The 18,574-nt window shown below is 39.5% G+C and overlaps 2 protein-coding genes across 2 annotated transcripts; both read right to left on the bottom strand.

The window, feature by feature from the left end:
- Nucleotides 1–6,126: 6,126 nt before the first annotated feature.
- Nucleotides 6,127–14,164, bottom strand: LOC147852693 (uncharacterized). Its single transcript, XM_087333274.1, has 6 exons — nucleotides 13,448–14,164; nucleotides 12,206–13,144; nucleotides 10,993–11,092; nucleotides 10,812–10,873; nucleotides 7,289–7,954; nucleotides 6,127–7,100 (listed from the first exon to the last, which is right to left on the bottom strand). Exons 1-6 carry the CDS (start codon nucleotides 14,103–14,105, stop codon nucleotides 6,160–6,162), a joined length of 3,366 nt encoding a protein of 1,121 aa, XP_087189400.1. The 5' UTR covers nucleotides 14,106–14,164; the 3' UTR covers nucleotides 6,127–6,159.
- A 1,715-nt stretch (nucleotides 14,165–15,879) lies between these two features.
- On the bottom strand, nucleotides 15,880–16,944 carry LOC147852692 (uncharacterized). Its single transcript, XM_087333273.1, has one exon. The coding sequence runs from the start codon at nucleotides 16,942–16,944 to the stop codon at nucleotides 15,958–15,960; it is 987 nt and encodes a 328-aa protein (XP_087189399.1). The 3' UTR covers nucleotides 15,880–15,957.
- Nucleotides 16,945–18,574: the final 1,630 nt, after the last annotated feature.

Below are 18,574 nucleotides of genomic sequence, written 5' to 3'. Positions count from 1 at the left end.
AAGTTGAAGCTTCCTTGCGGTCGTGTTGGCGGCGAAAATCTTTCGTAGGTTTTCCCACGCTTCCTTCGGCGTCTTGGCTTCTCGAATGTAACTGAGCATGTGGTCGTGAACACATGTCGCCAAACAATACATCACGCGGCTCGCGGCTTGCTCCCATGTTGCGTATCCGGGAGCCGCTTCGGCTGGTCGGTCTTCATGCGCTCCTTTGATGTAGCTCCAATAGCCTTGTCCGACAAGGTATTGGTGCATCTTGTACTCCCAAGATGCGAAGTTGTTTCGATCCAACTTCTTGGTAGGGAGAGCGCTCCCCATTTGAGTATTCATTATGTCGATTCTTCTTCTTCTTCTTCTTCTTCTTCTTCTTCTTTTTCTTCTCTCTTTGAATGCGAGCTATGTAGCGAAGCTACGACAGCGATGAGCCGGTTCTTGGTCGTCGGCGTGGAGCACAACACACGATCACGATGAGGCGAATGGGCTAGATCGAGCTACCAAATTGCTCTGATACCATGTAAAGAATCAAGAGATGGATTCTTGTGATGCAGAAGAGATGTGAGTTATGTGTGTGTGTGTAAGAGAGAGAGAGAGAGAGAGAGAGAGAGAGAGAGAGAGAGAGAGGGAGTGAGTGAGTGAAACATAGAGAATACGCAAGGTTAAAAGTATATTAACAAAGGAGAAAGACTCAACTTATACAAGATGGGAGGAGGGTGCTTTATGTAGTCACCCTCTCTCTTCATTAACTACAAGGCTCATGGAGCATGGGGAATGTGAAAGATCATAAGTTATGTGTCATAGAATATGATTCTATGACTCATACTAAATGCTAGAATACAAAGTGGTGACATAATGGTGACTCTTGACCGTTGGAGTGTCTCTTCACTCTCAAGGTGAGTTCACACACTAGACCACGTTAAGCTTGATTCTCAACAGGTCCCAACTTCTTGTAATCAAGTTTCGCACATGGACAAGTAGTAGAGATGTGTTGACGTAACAACCAGACCATGTCTCCAACGACAAAGTGTGGAGTGGCAGATCTATGGCAATCAACTTGCTTCTTGTATCGTTCACTAGCAAGACTAAGCTCCAAGGATAAAATCATGATGTAGTTCTTCCAAAATGCAGGCGCGATCCTCCGCCGAAGGGTTCACGAAAGTGGTAGGAAGGGAAATGTTGAAGCGAGGATGTAAACCATAGTTGGCAAAGAAGGGAGTGATGCCAGTCGATGCATGGAGAGAATTATTGTAGGCGAATTCCGCGAGCGAAAGTAAGTTGACCCAATCATCTTGTTGGTAACTAACAAAGCACCGAAGATACTGCTCAAGGATTTTGTTGACACGCTCCGTTTGCCCGTCAGTTTGGGGGTGATAAGTGGATGACAACTTCACAGAGATGCCTAAAGTTTGTAGTAGGCGTTGCCAGAAGTGAGAGACAAACTGGGGTCCGCGATCACAGATGACATCAATGGGGAGTCCATGCAAGCGTACCACATTGTTGAGTAGTAGATGCACCATTCCTTCTCCGGAAATGGTTTTGGAGCATGGAGTGAAGTGAGCCATCTTCGTAAACCGATCAACAATGACTAACACCGAGTCATAGCTATTGACCAAGGGTAGATAAGTTAATAGGTCCATAGAGATAGAGGCCCACGGACGACGAGGACATGGAAGCGGTTGTAGTAAGCCGTATGGCCGATGATGAATGGCTTTGGAGCGAGCACAAACCTCACAACTCTTTATGTATTCTTTGACCAACTTCCATGGTTATGGCCACCAATACCCTCGAGAGATTAGCTCGAGGGTTTTCGCGACCTCGAAGTGACCTGCAAGTGGGTCATCGTGGCATTCCCGCAACGCCCGGGTGCGACATGGGCCCTTTGGTGTCGTGACTTGAGAATAGGAGAGAGAAAAATAAGATGACAGTAGAAAGTAGAGAGAGAGAGAGAGAGAGAGAGAGAGAACACTAGAAATGGAAAGAGAGTTTATATTATAAGAGAGCAAGGATTACAATGAGTAGGCTAAGGGGCTACAAACTAGTGTTGAAGCGAATGAGTTGTGATGAATGAATAGACACCTATTTATAGGTCCTTATGGAGTATTCTAGAATGTTCTAGAATATTTTAGATATTTATGATATTTAATATAATCATGGAATATCTTAGAATGTTCTAGAATACTCTAAATGTCTTGTAATAACTAATAATACATTTATTATAACTATACATCATATATGTTAGTATAATGGTTAAAGGTCTAACATATAGACCAAGACGTCTTGGGCTCGAATCCCTGTAAGGCCAAAATGTATGTCGTCATGACATCTGGGACGTATAAGAGATGATTTCGGAACAGCAAACCCTCTTGTATGGTGAAGGTGTCAAGTTCGTTCCTTTTGGTCGCCTTGGAGGGGCTTTGTAGACTATCTTGAATCTCGTTGGCGAACGCATCGGTCTTGGATGCATTAGTGATCTATTGGAGTAATGAATCATCCTGCAACATACAAGTGGCAAAAAGATGCAATTGGTCGGGTTTCAACAAACTTCTAGATTGTTGAGCATAAGTAGCATCCCCAAGGTGGATTGCAAGGCCAGCTTAGCGAGAAAGGGCATTGGCCTTCCCATGTTGGGCACTAGGTCGAAATACGATCTCAAAATCGTAGTCGGTGAGAAATGTCGACCAACGGGCCTGCCTTCGATTCAAAGTACGAGTGGTGGAAAAATAAGCTAAATTTTTATGATCAGTCACTACCTGGACACGATGTTGTGCGCCGGCCAAGAAGGTTCGCCATTCTTCAAAGGCAGCAATGATAGCAGCAAGCTCCTTGTCGTATATGGGATAATTGATTTCGGATGCCGTGAATTTCCGGGAGTAGTAAGCCACTGGGTGCATTAGGTTGGTGTCGTTTGCCTGGGATAAGATGGCGCCAATGGCGAAGCCAGAGGCATCGGTTTCGACTTGGAAGGGTTTTGTGGGGTCGGCATGTAGCAGCACCGGGGCAATGATGAATGCGTGTTTGAGTGAGTCGAACGCATTTTGCGCCTCGGAGGTCCATAAAAATGGAGTGCCTTTACGGGTGAGAGCGATAAGAGGTTGGGCTAGGGTGAAAAACCCCTTGATGAAGCGACGGTAAAAATTCGCGAAGCCGAGGAAGGATTGCACATCTTGAAGTCGCCTTGGAGTCGCCCACACCTGAATGACAGAGACCTTCTTCATATCTATGGTGATGCCAGTGGGCGAGATGATGTAGCCCAAAAATTCGATCGAGGTACGGTCGAACTTGCATTTCTCGCCTTTGGCATAAAGGCCATGCTCGTGAAGTTTGGCAAGAACTAATCGGACTTGGCGAGTGTGCTCCTCCATGTTTGGCGAAAAAATGAGAATATCATCGAGGTAAATGACAACAAAATGATCAAGATATTCCCAGAATATATCGTTCATCATATGTTGAAAAACTGTTGGAGCGTTAGTAAGACCAAAAGGCATTACCTTGTATTCGAAATGCCCATACCGTGTTCGAAATGCAGTTTTCCATTCATCCCCCGGCTTGATGCGTACTAGATTGTACGCTCCACGTAGATCAACTTTGGAGAAGACACGCGCAACTCGGAGCCGATCAAGGACTTCGGGGATCAGAGGTAACGGATAGCGGTTGCGCACATTGAGTTTGTTGAGACCTCGGTAGTCGACGCATAAGCGTAGAGAGCCGTCCTTCTTCTTCACAAATAAAATGGGGGCCCCGACTGGTGACTTAGAAGGTTGAATAAATCCTTTCTCGAGGTTCTCATCGAGATACGCACGAAGGGCCTTCAACTCAAAAGTTATGTCACTAAGATTTTTAACCTTATACATCATTGTAGGGCTCTCATTTGCTTTTCATTAAAAAAAGAGATCACGGTGAATTGTGCGTGGACTAAAAGGGCCTAAATGAGCTTACATTGTCAAAAATGACTTCAAATCTCCATCTAAGGGCACTCCATTTTATCAATATCAAGCTTATGTCTAAATGACTTCAAATACAGATAGCTCTTGAGCATGTCCAAAGGTCTAAGTCTTATGATATAAATACAACCATTATTTGGTTTTACCATTTTGTTTAGCAGATGGCACGACAACTTCCCAACTATCAAAAGCCATTTTCTTCTTGATAGTATTGTGAACCATTCAAAATAATAAAGAATTAACTAATTAATTAGAATTGCCTTTGCATATTATCATTCATCTCACGTTACACATTAACGATCTAAGGACAACATGGAAAGGATGATTAAGCAACTCTGTTTGAGGAAATTCCACATTTTCATAACGACCCAAATTCATTTTTATCAAGAGGAAAAAACATTAAACCTACCGTGAATCTCAATTCAAGTTTCTAATCAATTGGAAACAATGTCCTTAGGCCATCCATTAGGGAATCTCCTAGATCACTACACCATTTTGCTAGCTTTGATGGTACAAGCATTTAAATTGTAGGCAACATTGATGATGAGAACCATGCAATGATACATTATATCCTTATGCATCTCACCTGGATATGCATTATCATTTTAATGGCACATAGTGACTTTTAGCTTGTGAACACACTCTGTACTAGGTAGGAATGATAATCTAAATTTCATTCCTGTCACAAAACAATCTAAATGATATGAGAGTGATTATGGATGTCCTCAAATTGTATGGATTAGCTACTGGACTACATGTTAACTTCAACAAATCCAAACTCCTACCCTTGACACCATATAATTGCAATCAACTTTTGTGGCCAAGTCAAGTTGTTAGCCCACATGAAATGGTTAGACATCTCAGGCTTCAGCTATCCATTGGGATGGAATGCAACACGGAAAGGAAAGGTTGAATGGGTTCTGTAAAAAATGAGACAAATGTTAAGCTATTGGAAGATTGCAACATGGCCGCTCCCTGTCTGATTGAGGATAGTGCAATCTATATTCATGGCTTACATGCAGTATTACTTAATTATATCTGATTGGCCGAAACACATGATACAAAAGATTAACTCAGAAATCATAAGCAAATTGTGTTGCTCTACGCAGTCGCGTAGAGGTGTACAACTCCTATCACTAGAGAAAATATGCACCCCACAATTGTGTGGAGGGCTAAATATTCTTAATTTGTCGTTGCATATGTTGGTTAGAAAAGCTACTTTACTGCCAAAATTTGTTGAACAAACATTGCCTTGGGCAAGAATGCTATTAGATATGTTTGATAATTTGAAAAGCAACTCATTTGGCTCATGGGATACTTGTCTAATACGGGTGTATAATGGCCGTTACCCTAGCCCAAATAGTATATAAGTGGCTTTAAAACCTAATTCAAAATATTGTTGTAAGTGCTATTCTTGTATTGTCATGTTTGGAATATGTCGAAAGGCAGTTGCCCTAGCCCAATTAGAAACCATGGCACACCGCCAAAAAGACCAAATAAAGATGCAAAATCTAAGAGGTTGTCAAATTCCATCCATTTTCGACACAAACTCGTAACCAAACCACTCCATTTCCCCATTATTGCTACTTATCCTTCTATTATAACTGTAATGTACAATCATTTGTCCATATTAAGCCACAAATGCTATTAGGAATTCCCATTATATCTTGATCTCAGGTTAATAATAGCTTTGCAGAATTATTTTCTTATGAATGAAATTTGTTCCCCCCCCTTCTTTATATCCCTCCATGTGTTTTTCAAAACCCCCTAATGTCAAAGGATCAAACTGAAAAATTGCTCTAGTTTAACAAATTCTACATGATTGGTGAGTTACCAACCATCCCTTTTCAATTATAAGATACAAGGAATTGCTTTTTTATCATAGAATACACAACAGGGTTGGAAAGAGCATTCCTTTTCCATGGTCTTACTGCATTGTAAGATAGAAACTTTTAACTAACTTAGATATGGCATGACCTATACGATAAATTATCAAAAGGGGCAGGAATGGCAGAAAGGGTTAGATAATTGGATGGTAAATTGCACTGGGACCATTTGATATGAAACACCGATTGATTGTCTGAATATATTATACATTGGGCCTCTTAAATCAGCCTTACCATTTGAACTTACAAAAAGCGATGAATTGTCTTTCCAAAACTACGTAAGGGATGGATACACAGAATACATGGAATAAAAAATAATGATGATGAATGTCTCTCGAGGATTATGTTTTGAATGAATGGATGACCTTTTGTATGTTAGTGTATGATGTGCCACCACATTCTGTAGCCCTCTTTATAGCAATTTTAAACTTTTCAGCTCTGTTTCTCATCTCACTGCCTTCATCGTCATGAAAGAACAAATTCACAGCCCTCTCGACATCATCACTACTCACAACAGGTCCATCCGAACGTAGCACAAACTTCACGTTCACACCCACCTTCCATATATCTACAATAAGCTTACGATTTGTAGTTTGGTCAGATTGAATAGGTATAGGGATCATGGGCACCCCCATGCTCATGCTCTCCAATGTCGAATTCCATCCACAATGCGTGAGAAACACACCAACTGATGAGTGAGCGAGAACATCGAGTTGAGGCGCCCATGGAATGATAAGGCCATCTGTTTCTTCGGAGAAATGCTCCGGTAAAAACTCATACACATTGGGGGAAGGCCACAAGTTTGAGGGCCTAAGTGCCCACAAGTAAGGTTTTTTGCTTGCTTTGATTCCCTCTGCAATACTCTTGATGAGCTCCATCGAAGGATTCCATAAGCTTCCAAAAGAAATATACACAACCGAATGCTTGGATTTCTTATCCAGCCATGCGATACAAGCATTCTCATCTTCTTGCTTCATATTCGCATCCATCATAAGAACAGGCCCTATCGGATAGACGGGGATATGGAACTCTGACTCGAGTGCACGGGATGCTTCTCCTTCCAACTCCTCGAAAGTATTCATTAAGATTGCATCGTAAAGCTTTAGTTTGTCGGAATATGACTTGAGGAACTCAATAAAAAAACTCGATGTATCGTGCACGTGCATGAATGTGGGGAAGCTCGAAGGCGGGAGACCGGGTATACCAGGTAAGTAAGTCACGAGCTGATCTTTTGCATCTTGGCCATAAAGCTTTGGGTTTTGCTCCTCATCAAACTTGGTATCTGAGACAGATGAAGGACAGGGTTTGTGATCAACATCCTTTAATGAAACAATTAACACATGGGTAAATGATCCCCTAAGCCATCTATACTACTTAAAAAAACTTTGGAGATTGAGGACAAAGTTCATGAAAAGGATAAGCTCATGAAGAAGATTCAAGCACAAAATGAATTATTTTTTATTAACTAACCTTGACTGAAGAAGCCATTGGAGATAAGCAGATGAACGTGCAAATACATGCTCAACGCAGTTGTGGATTGGGTAGAGAAAAGGACAGTGGGAATGCCGAGATCGACGCCTACCTCCATAGCCCAATCACAAAAGATACCGACAGCTATGAAGGAAACTTTGGTGTAACAGCTTTGCTTCTCGTTCTCCTCCAAATGCTGGATGAAGAGCTTGATGTTTTTGGACATGACTGAACAACTCTCGAAGATCACTCTCATCCTGTCAGGAGAATCCTGGGCAGTGACATAGTCATAATGGGTAGGGAGACCATTGTCCACACAAACCAAGCCAATGTTGGGTTGTACCAAGGTCTCCTCAGAGAACCCCCTCCGACCCAATTCTTCTGTGACTACTTCTCCCATGGGCGATGGGCTTCCAGAAGCTTCCTGAGTGGTGGATGGGCTTCCATGGCCATGATGTAGCTTGGCCATGAGGCGAGTGTGGTAGTGGTAATTGTTGATGAAGGTGATGTGAAGGTTTTGGTCATGATTGGTGAGTGTCTTGGCAAAATGCATCATTGGATTGATCTGTCCATGCACTGGGTAGGGAATGAAGAGGGCACGAGATCTCTTACTACCACTACCATGACAGGCTAAGTCCACAGCTGAATCCACTGATGTGGCCATGGCTGCTCAACCTCAACCTCAACCTCTTCTCTCTCTCTATCTCTCTCTCTCTGTCACCCCTCTCTATGGAGCTTTCATTGAAGGGGAAGAAGAAGCAAGGAGACTTAAATACATGTACTTTCATCGTAAATAAATAAATAACTGCCTCTTTTTTACACATGTTCTTATTGTACAAGCCCTCTTCCAAACCCTAACCCTAAACCCTAAACCCTAGTCCAAACCCCTTCCTTCTTTTCTTCTGCTTTTTTTAGGTTTGTTTTTGTTTTCTTCCCCACCCATTCAAAAAACCCTAGTGCCGTGCAGGAAAAGCAATCCCCATGAACCTAAGCGGTAGTCCGAGATTTATCTCGTTTTACGGCTATTTTTGTTGGGTACATATATGTATGTGTGTCACGTGTGCATGTGCCTCTCTATCTATACCTTTTGTCCTCTGCCTTGGTATCTCTCTTCTCTTCTTGTAAGTTGTGAACGTATCATTCTTGTCTCTAGGTTTGAAAGACGTTCAGCACAAAGAGGCGACATGACATGTATTTTGGCCGCGCTTCTTAACGCTCCCTTGGTTACACACCTTTTCTTCGAGCTTTCACTCCCCGTCAATCCATCTCCTTTTACTTTCTTCAACTTTTGTATTACAAAAAAAAAAAAAGTGCTCCTGCTCTCATCGATCGCTTTCTTGTTGAAGCTTGAGCACCACGTTGTTGATGGCATGACATTTTCAAGGCACCTGCTCCTACTCTCATCGATCATTTTTTCGTTGAAACTTGAGGACGACGTTGTTGATGGCATGACATTTTCAAGGCACCTAGTCCTACTCTCATCGATCACTTTTTCGTTCAAACTTGAGGATCAAGTTGTTGATGGCATGACATTTTCAAGGCACTTGCTTCTGTCTCTAGTATTTTGGTACAACAAATTCTTCCAACCGGCATAGGAAAAAGTAACTATTCTTTTAACATATGGTTGTCCTTCGAGCACGTTATTTAATTTTCAAATGGTCAAAGCCCTTCCAAACTCTTAAGACCAATGCAAACATTCTGATGCATCGAAATTTGAGAATCTATTCGGGATGTGAAATTTTGACCCAAAATACCTTTAGGAAATGACATATAGTCAAAAGAAATATTCCCATTGCAGCCTTTCGATATATATATATATATATAGATATATATATATATATATATTTGACACTAAGAGTGTTTTTTGTTTTTAGAGATTGCGATTACTAAGTTACTACTACTAGCTCTTTCAACGTCGGTTGTTGATCTCTCCATCGAATAGATCTTGGGGTCACATCACTTCAAGTCCGTATTAATGTTTTTTCATTATAAGGGATTTTGTGTCATAACTCATAACCAATGAATATGCATTGACAACTTGGGCTTGTGAATCCGAGTGACATGCTCCAAATGCATTTTAGGAAAGGCAATTTTCCATGATTTTTTTTGTTGAAGCCAATTTGCATATGATTCTAGAGAGCCATGTCTACACACTATGGTTCTATAATAATGCATAGGGGATTTTAGAAACCCAATTTGATGTTCACATCTGATGGTTTACCAATGTCACTTTATGCAACCTCGTGTTGTATTTCATAATACCACGAATTACTTTACGCCAATTACATCGAAATCTCTTGTGCACTTATTCATGATTCAAGATGTGCAACTAGATGTGTCACATACCCAAAAAAATTCTTTGTTGTGACTGTTTGCCATTGGAAATTGTGTGTACATCTTCATTGTTTACTCTCAACAAAATATTTGAAAGTCAAGCAATGTATAACTCACCTTCCAATTATTTAAAGGGTACATTCACCTTTATATGGTGCAAAGAATGAGTTCACACCGTGATCATAGTAGGCAAGGTGATCATTAGCAATGGGCACGGTTCGGTTCGGTTTCAAGGCAAAGAAACCAAACCGTTTATTTAAAACAAAACCAAACCAAACCGTTAATGAACTCACATTATTTAAACCAAACCATTTAAGAAAAAGTTAAAACCAAACCGTTTAGGGAAAAGTTGAAACCAAATCAAACCATTTAATAAAAAATTTAAACCTAACCACTTAAGTCAAACTAGTTAAACATCTAAAGAAACAAAAATACATTAAATTAAATAAGCATTTAAGTTAAATTTATTAAATCAATAAAAAAACTTTAATTGAACCATTAAATTAAATAAACATTTAAGTTAAATTAATTAAATCAATAAAAACCATTAATTAAACCATTACATCAATAAACTATTAAGGTAAAAAAAAAAAGTTAACCAAAAACCTGTAAACCTATAACCCGAGTTTTAGAACCGAAACCGAACCGTTTATCGAGAATCCAAACTATTAAATTTTTTTGGAACCAATAAACTGTTAAACCATGGCTTAACGGTTCCGTTTTAGCCAAAACCGTGCCCATTGCTAGTGATCATACAAAGCTTTTACCCCATGATTCGACCTTATCCACCTAACATCCATAGAATTTCAATTCAACTATTGTTTTCATGCTTTCAATCCTTCTCTTGGTTATACTTCTACGTTGTTTCATGAAGCATGGTATTAAATGTTCTAGAATTTTTTTCGGTTACCTCTTTTATAAACCATATGTACCTAGAGCAAAGTAAAGGCATATGTTAGTTCTTTCTTGTAACAACATCAAGCCTTGGGGGTTCTCTTTCACGATGTTCAACTAGCCTAGCATACTTCCTAAATACTTCCCTTCAAACCTTACTAGATCTTATAGTCGAGAGAACTGTTCTCAACTTTTCTGTTGAGGGTGAGATAACCTCTAAAGTTGACTTGATGCCCCAACTAAAAAGTATGTACCATACACAGTAACATATGTAACGGAGCCAAAATTTCCTTACCATGCTCATTTTGTAACAACATGCTCAACTCCTTTGCAACCGCTTGTGCATCATTAGCTCCACTTGTAACGAAAAATCACATTCTCATTTATAAAACATATAGCATCTTACAAATAGATAATGTGTAGGACATGGTAATCCATTGAAGATGATAGGTTACTTTTACATGCATGGAACATACACAAAAGTTGGTGGTGATGAGGTGCAAAATATTTCTCCACTAAGTAAAGGAGAAATTTTTGTCAACAATGAAGAACATGAGTTTTGAGGATTGAACAAACCTAAAGTTGATAGAAGCAAATTAAATTATCAAATGTGAACCACTGACATAATCCTTAATTTATTCATTATTTTGAATAGGTTAAAACTTGCAAATGCCCCTACTTTTTCAAAACTGCTTTACTTGACATTGGTTGACCCCAATTTCAAACAATTATGCACTTCAACAATTAGGTGCTTAATCCATAGATTTGGACATTTGGAGAAATAACAAAAATTAAAGGCTATTTAAGAAAGTAAAGAGAAACATGGATCTAGGGCCTGAATTTGACGGGTTAGTCTTTAAGTTTTTTTACGGGCATTTTTTAAAGATGTATGTCATATGACATGAGAGTGCAAAAACTAATATGTCATTTGGCGTACAAGTTTTAATAATGAAAAGCTCTATATGATGCTTCATTATTATACATTTTATTACTATAGAAAATACACAAATAAACATAACTACCCGACAAAGATAATGAAATCATATAAATTGAATACTTAATCATCATATATTTCTTAAAGTCCAAGAAATACAAAAAATTATAAAACGAATATTTTTATATTTACTATACAAATATGATTAGTATAAACTTTGAATATACGATCAGTTTGAAGTACTATTTTTAATGTAAAAATAAAAATATCCATAAATTTAGAAGGAATAAAAAGCGAAAAATTAATGACCCTTTATTTTATTTTATTTATTTATTAACAATAAAACAAATATTTATAATTTATAAGTTATACATTTATTATAAAAATTTAGTAATGACAAATCCCCAAGTCCCTCTTTTATAATCCCTATTTATTGTCAAGTTCCTTTTTATTATCATAAGAAATTAAAAAAGACAAAGTTTATTTTTTTGGAGTTCAACAAATACTTGACCACCCATTCGTATTCGTATTCGTTTGCATTCGAATGAGAAACCTGACGAATACGAATATGTAAATCTATAGAGGTTAAGTGAGCCCTAAGTGTGTTCACACTAAGAATACAATTTGGGTAGAGTGGGACTTTTATCCCAACACTCTTAAATTAGCCTTACCTTTTGAACTTACAAAAACTATTTATGGGATGGATACACAAAATCATGGAATAAAATGATGATGATAAATGGCTTTGGAGGATTATGTTTCGAATGAGTGGATGAACCTTTCTATGTTAGTATATGATGTGCCACCACATTGTGTAGCCCTCTCTATAGCTGTTTTAAACTTTTGAGCTCTGCTTCTCATTTCACTGCCTTCATCGTCATGAAAGAACAAATTCACAGCCCTCTCGACATCATCACTACTCACAATAGGTCCATCCGAACGTAGTACAAACTTCACCTTCACACCCACCTTCCATATATCTATAATAAGCCTACAATTTGTAGTTTGGTCAACTTTAATAGGTATAGGGATCATGGGCACCCCCATGCTCATGCTCTCCAATGTTGAATTCCATCCGCAATGCGTAAGGAAGGCACCAACTGATGAGTGAGCGAGAACATCGAGTTGAGGCGCCCATGGAATGATAAGGCCATCCGTTTCTTCGGAGAAATGCTCCGGTAATAACTCATACACATTGCTGGAAGGCCACAAGTTAGAGGGCCTAAGTGCCCACAAGTAAGGTTGTTTGCTCGCCTTGATTCCCTCGGCTATACTCTTGATGAGCTCGACCGAAGGAGTGCATAGGCTTCCAAAGGAAATGTACACAACCGAATGCTTGGATTTCTTATCCAGCCATGTGATACAAGCATTCTCATCTTCTTGCTTCATTTTCGAGCCCATCGGAAGCACGGGTCCTATCGGATAGACGGGGATATGGAACTCTGACTCGAGTGCACGGGATGCTTCTCCTTCCAACTCCTCGAAAGTATTCATTAAGATTGCATTGTAAAGCTTTAGTTTGTCGGAATATGACTTGAGGAACTCGATAAAAAGACTCGATGTATCGTGCACGTGCATGAATGTGGGGAAGCTCGAAGGCGGGAGACCGGGTATACCAGGTAAGTAAGTCACGAGCTGATCTTTTGCATCTTGGCCATAAAGCTTTGGGTTTTGCTCCTCATCAAACTTGGTATCTGACACAGATGAAGCACAGGGTTTGTGTTTAACATCATTCAATGAAACAATTAACAAAAGATTACAAATATCAGAACACGTTCTTGGCTAAGCAATTGGATAAGCTCTTATAATATCTCATGAGTCAGAGACATAGTCTCTCTCTATATATAATATTATCTCTGTGCATATATCCCTCTCTTCTTAGATATGGGGAAATGATAGCCTAAACCATGTCTACATCACTTGGAAACATTGGAGATTGGAGACAAAGTTCATGAAGAAGATTCAAGCACAAAATGAATTATTTTTGAGTAACTAACCTTGACTGAAGAAGCCATTGGAGGTAAGCAGATGAACGTGCAAATACATGCTCAACGCAGTTGTGGATTGGGTAGAGAAAAGGACAGTGGGAATGCCGAGATCGACGCCTACCTCCATAGCCCAATCACAAAAGATACCGACAGCTATGAAGGAAACTTTGGTGTAACAGCTTTGCTTCTCGTTCTCCTCCAAATGCTGGATGAAGAGCTTGATGTTTTTGGACATGAATGAACAACTCTCGAAGATCACTCTCATCCTGTCAGGAGAATCCTGGGCAGTGACATAGTCATAATCGGTAGGGAGGCCATTGTCCACACAAACCAAACCAATGTTGGGTTGTACCAAGGTCTCCTCAGAGAACCCCCTCCGACCCAATTCTTCTGTGACTACTTCTCCCATGGGCGATGGGCTTCCAGAAGCTTCCTGAGTGGTGGATGGGCTTCCATGGCCATGATGTAGCTTGGCCATGAGGCGAGTGTGGTAGTGGTAATTGTTGATGAAGGTGACGTGAAGGTTTTGGTCATGATTGGTGAGTGTCTTGGCAAAATGCATCATTGGATTGATCTGTCCATGCACTGGGTAGGGAATGAAGAGGGCACGAGATCTCTTACTACCATGACAGGCTAAGTCCACAGCTGAATCCACTGATGTGGCCATGGCTGCTCAACCTCAGCCCTCTTCCGAACCCTAACCCTAAAGGCTCCAAGCCCTTCCCATACTTTTAAAGACCAATACAGACATTCTGATCAGAATCTGATTAATCGAGATTTAGGAGTCTATTGGGCATGCGAAATTTGTGGACATGATCCAAGATACCTTTACAATATGCCACAGTCAACAATATATTTGTCCATTGTGGCCTTTTGATCTTTGTCTTATAGCATGTGTCTCTTTATTTTTTATATTTCCTTTGTGGGTTTCCTTTTATGCTTGGGCAACTTCTAAAGTACCTTTTGTCAAGCTTTTTGAACCCTAATCTCTTCAACCTCTTTTAGAAGAAAAAAAAAAGTGCTCCTAATCAATCGCTTCTCTTTTTGAGCTACATTCATTGGGGCATTTGGGGCATTTGCACATGTGATGAGGAAATACGAAAGACTAAGAATGAATCTCAAAATATGGTAATGGTTGTAAAATGCGGAATAATCCTCCTTATATAGGCCAAATATGGCCATTTGGACTGGTTGTTGGGGTGGATAGCCATTGGTTGGTCCCCTTCGGACTAAGTTGTTGCAAACCAATGTACGGCTTCTTTGGGACTGGGACTTGGCCCCCTTGGTGATGAGTCCCAGTTCAAATTGAGACTATGTCCCGGTTGGCACAACCTAGGGACAACACATTAGTTTCTAAGAGACCAAGTCTTCCGACCAACTTCACATGCACAAATTTTCTTTTAATATATGATTTTCTATTTGGTTGGAATTTTAAGTGCTCAACTCCTCCCATACTTGTAAGATTAATAGAATTTTTTTATAATCGAATCTCAGAATCTATTCAACAACCGAAATTTGTGGATGTGACCCAAAATACCTTTAGAAAATGGCATATAGTCAAAAAACATAATCCCATTATGGCCATCCGATATATATATATATATATCTTTGAGGCAAAAGTGTTTCTTAGAGATTGCAGTTACTACTACTAGTTGTTTCAACGTTGGTTGTCGACCTCTCCATCGAACATCTTTTGGGGTTACATCACTTCAAGTCTCTCTTTCTTTCTTTTTCATTACTAGGGATTTTGTGTCGTAATCACTAAACATGCATTGCTTTTCTTGTTTTATTCACAATTTGGGCTTGTGAATCATGGTCATGGGCTCAAAAGGCATTTTACAAAAGGTAAATTTCCATGTTTTTTTTGTTTAGGCCCATGTCTACACACTATGGTTCTATAATAGTGCATAGGGGATTTTAGGAGCCCAAATTTGATGTTCACATCCGGTGGTTAAGCAATGTCACTATTATGTAAAGTTTTATTCTATTTTATAATACCATAAATTACTTTATGCCAATTTCATTGAAATCTATTGTACAATTTTTCATGATTCAAGATGGGTGGCTACCTGCTAGATGTGTCACATACCAAATTTTTTTCTTTGATGTGTCTCTTTGCCATTGGAAAATTTGTGTACATCATCGTTGTTAACTCTCAACAAAATATTTGAATGTCAAGCAGTGTATAACAACCGTTTTGTTAGGACCTATGGCCATGAAGCCATCCAAACCATTAAAAGTTAATGAGGATTCCATCACATAGTTGAAACTCCATTACAACACGTAATTATAACTCCGAAATGAACACCTTGTTAACCTTGGCCTCGGGCATAGATTTGCTTCATATTACAATAAAGATGATATCTCCTTAAACCCAATGAAGATGATATCTCCTTAGACAAACAATATTGTGAGACACCAAGCAACCCGTCGAAATTGAAGACTCGATCCTAGCAAACAACACTCAATTAAAGAAGAAGAAGCCCGCTCTTCGATGAATGTGAAATCACGAGAGATACTTAAGCTTGTTGAGTGGTTTCGATTGGGAGGGAAGGATCTCCAACATCAAGACATTCACAGGAGCAATTAGCATCAAGATGTTCAAGGTCAACACTTTCATTGTGGTATGCTTTGCAATGAAAGTATAGCATTGTAAATGACACCATGCCCATTTGGTCGACGAAAGCAAGAACAAAAGCAAACGCAAACGCCACGAGCACACGTAAAGCTGGGTGTACCACATTCATTTGGGTGAAATCGAAGGCGACAAGAACACCGAAGGCAAAGATGAGATAGAGAACATACAAAGAGGAAGCTACAACACCCCGTCCCTTGAGAAGGAAGAATACACACTTGTTGATTGCCCCAAGGCCATATGTGGATTGCTCAAGAACTGAGACAATGCTCGCGAGGCCAAAGACACAAGTGGTACGGAAGAGTGCCCCAAGGAAGACAAGGACAACAATCCAAGCCCCAATGGATGCGGACATGGGTCCGAAGGAGAACGATATGTCGACCAAGAGTAGAGCTGCGAGAAAGAGGCCGGCGAGGAAGAAGACGAATGTGAAAGACCATAGGTAAGTGACGAGGGCGCGGCACAATATGTAGGGTATGTTTGTGGCAATGGGGACAGGCCCGAGCCCGAGTGCGAATGGGCGGTGCAAGTGGAATGTGGAAGCAATGCTATACACAATGCCGGTGGTCGACACTACACGGAACACTAGGATAAGGACAAGGTAAGCCGATAGGATCGCGGCAAGGAGGATGTCATCATGTCCATGGGTCCAATGGCCAGATCCAGATCTGGGGGCACGGACCAATGGGTTGTCGGGGACATGAAGCCGATTGTTGTCAATTGGATGGAGTATGGTGAAGGAGAGGAGGAAGAGGAGGAGGAATGAAAGAGGGAGGGTGAGGAGTGTGAAGGTGAGGGTGGCCAATGGGTTTTGTTGGGAGATGGAATGCCCAATGATGCTTCTCAATCCTCCTCTAATGGGATCGCCCATTTGGAGCTTATTTGTTAATGAATGAAATATGATAAATTGCCAAATCCTCTATTCTCTTCATGAAATGTCAAATCCTGTGTTCTCTTCAAACCCCCCCTGTTTTTCTCTTTCCTTCCTACCATCCCCATTTTTTCTCACTTCACACAGACATGTGTTCCCTCCCACACTTTGTCTTCTTCTTTGTGTTTGTTTTCTCCTTCTGTCTTATATATGCTTCCTCTTGTTCCTTCTCCATCCTTAGTTTGTTGTTGTTGACCCCTATTAAAATGTGTTAGCTCCTTAGCAACTGAACCACATATTTATTGAGTAGGGTCAAAAAAAGCTAACCAAAAAAACAGTAAAATCTATATGTACGTATGTCAATGTCTAGAAAGCATGGATGGTTGAAAATTTGAATGTATGTATGTATGTATGCATGCATGTATATATGTATGCATGTACTTGTATGTACGTATCAATGTATGTACATATATAGACGTACATATGTATGTTTTTTATATGCACATCGCACATCCATACGTTTAGTGTGGATCACAGATTCACATGTATGCATGTCTTGATACAATATACTTACGACCCACATTTTTGTGCATATAGCTTCCACATACCACATTAAGTGCAAGTTAATAATTGCAAAATATAATGTGTAACTAATCAAATAGTTTTTAAGATACAAGAAAACCCAATTTTGATCCGAAGAGGTTTTTATTTTAACCTTGTAGAGAAATGGTTTTGTGCATTTTGCGAAGGGCAGATCCATAGTCATGATGGAATGAAGGGAGGATAATATGGACAATGTTTATAAAGTAGGTGCTCATACATGGTATTCAAAAGCCAATTGATAATTAATGGTTAATGGGATTCAAGAATCCATGGTTTTATGAATCCTTGATTCCCTACATGTAGATCCTTTAGAAGAGTAACGAAATATGTGCACGAATGCCAATATTTCTGGGCATTTCGTGAAAATTGCAGTATGAATTTGAATTAGTAGCAATCCTTCCTAATGCCAATATATTGTTTCCGAGGATTGACGGATAGTGCACATTTTGTTGCCTAAATGACAACCCTACTCTCTTTTTTCAAGAAAACAACCCTACTCCTTATTTTATTTCTTCACATGTGATTTAAGAAAATAATTTTGGAACGGTCATGTTTAAAATGAGAATTAAGGGTCATTTGAAGACCAAGAGATTGGACACGTGTCCTGGACATGGGAACTTCATGTTCAATGATATTGTAATTTCCATTATCTTGGATGTGCCATAATTTATAAGTTGAACGTTTATATTCATTGTTTGGTCGTTTGAGTTGAGTCTTTTGTGCAACAATTGTCCAATGGAATATGGTGATTTAACTATTGAGAGATTAATGTCAATATCAGAGAATTTGATGATATCATTCCTTCCATATTTACATGTTAGAAAGGTCTAAGTGTTATGATATAAATACAACCATTATTTGGTTTTACCATTTTGCTTAGTAGATGGCGCGACAACTTCCCAACTATCAAAAGCCATTTTCTTCTTGATAGTATTGTGAACCATTCAAAATAATAAAGAATTAACTAATTAATTAGAATTGCCTTTGCATATTATCATTCATCTCACGTTACACATTAACGATCTAA

This window comes from Azolla caroliniana, unplaced genomic scaffold (assembly GCF_043228905.1).
Source record: "Azolla caroliniana isolate FFs.n. ecotype wild unplaced genomic scaffold, voAzoCaro1.0.p SCAF_17, whole genome shotgun sequence".
Taxonomy (NCBI): Eukaryota; Viridiplantae; Streptophyta; class Polypodiopsida; order Salviniales; family Salviniaceae; genus Azolla; species Azolla caroliniana.
This window is presented reverse-complemented; position numbering and strand designations above follow the sequence as displayed.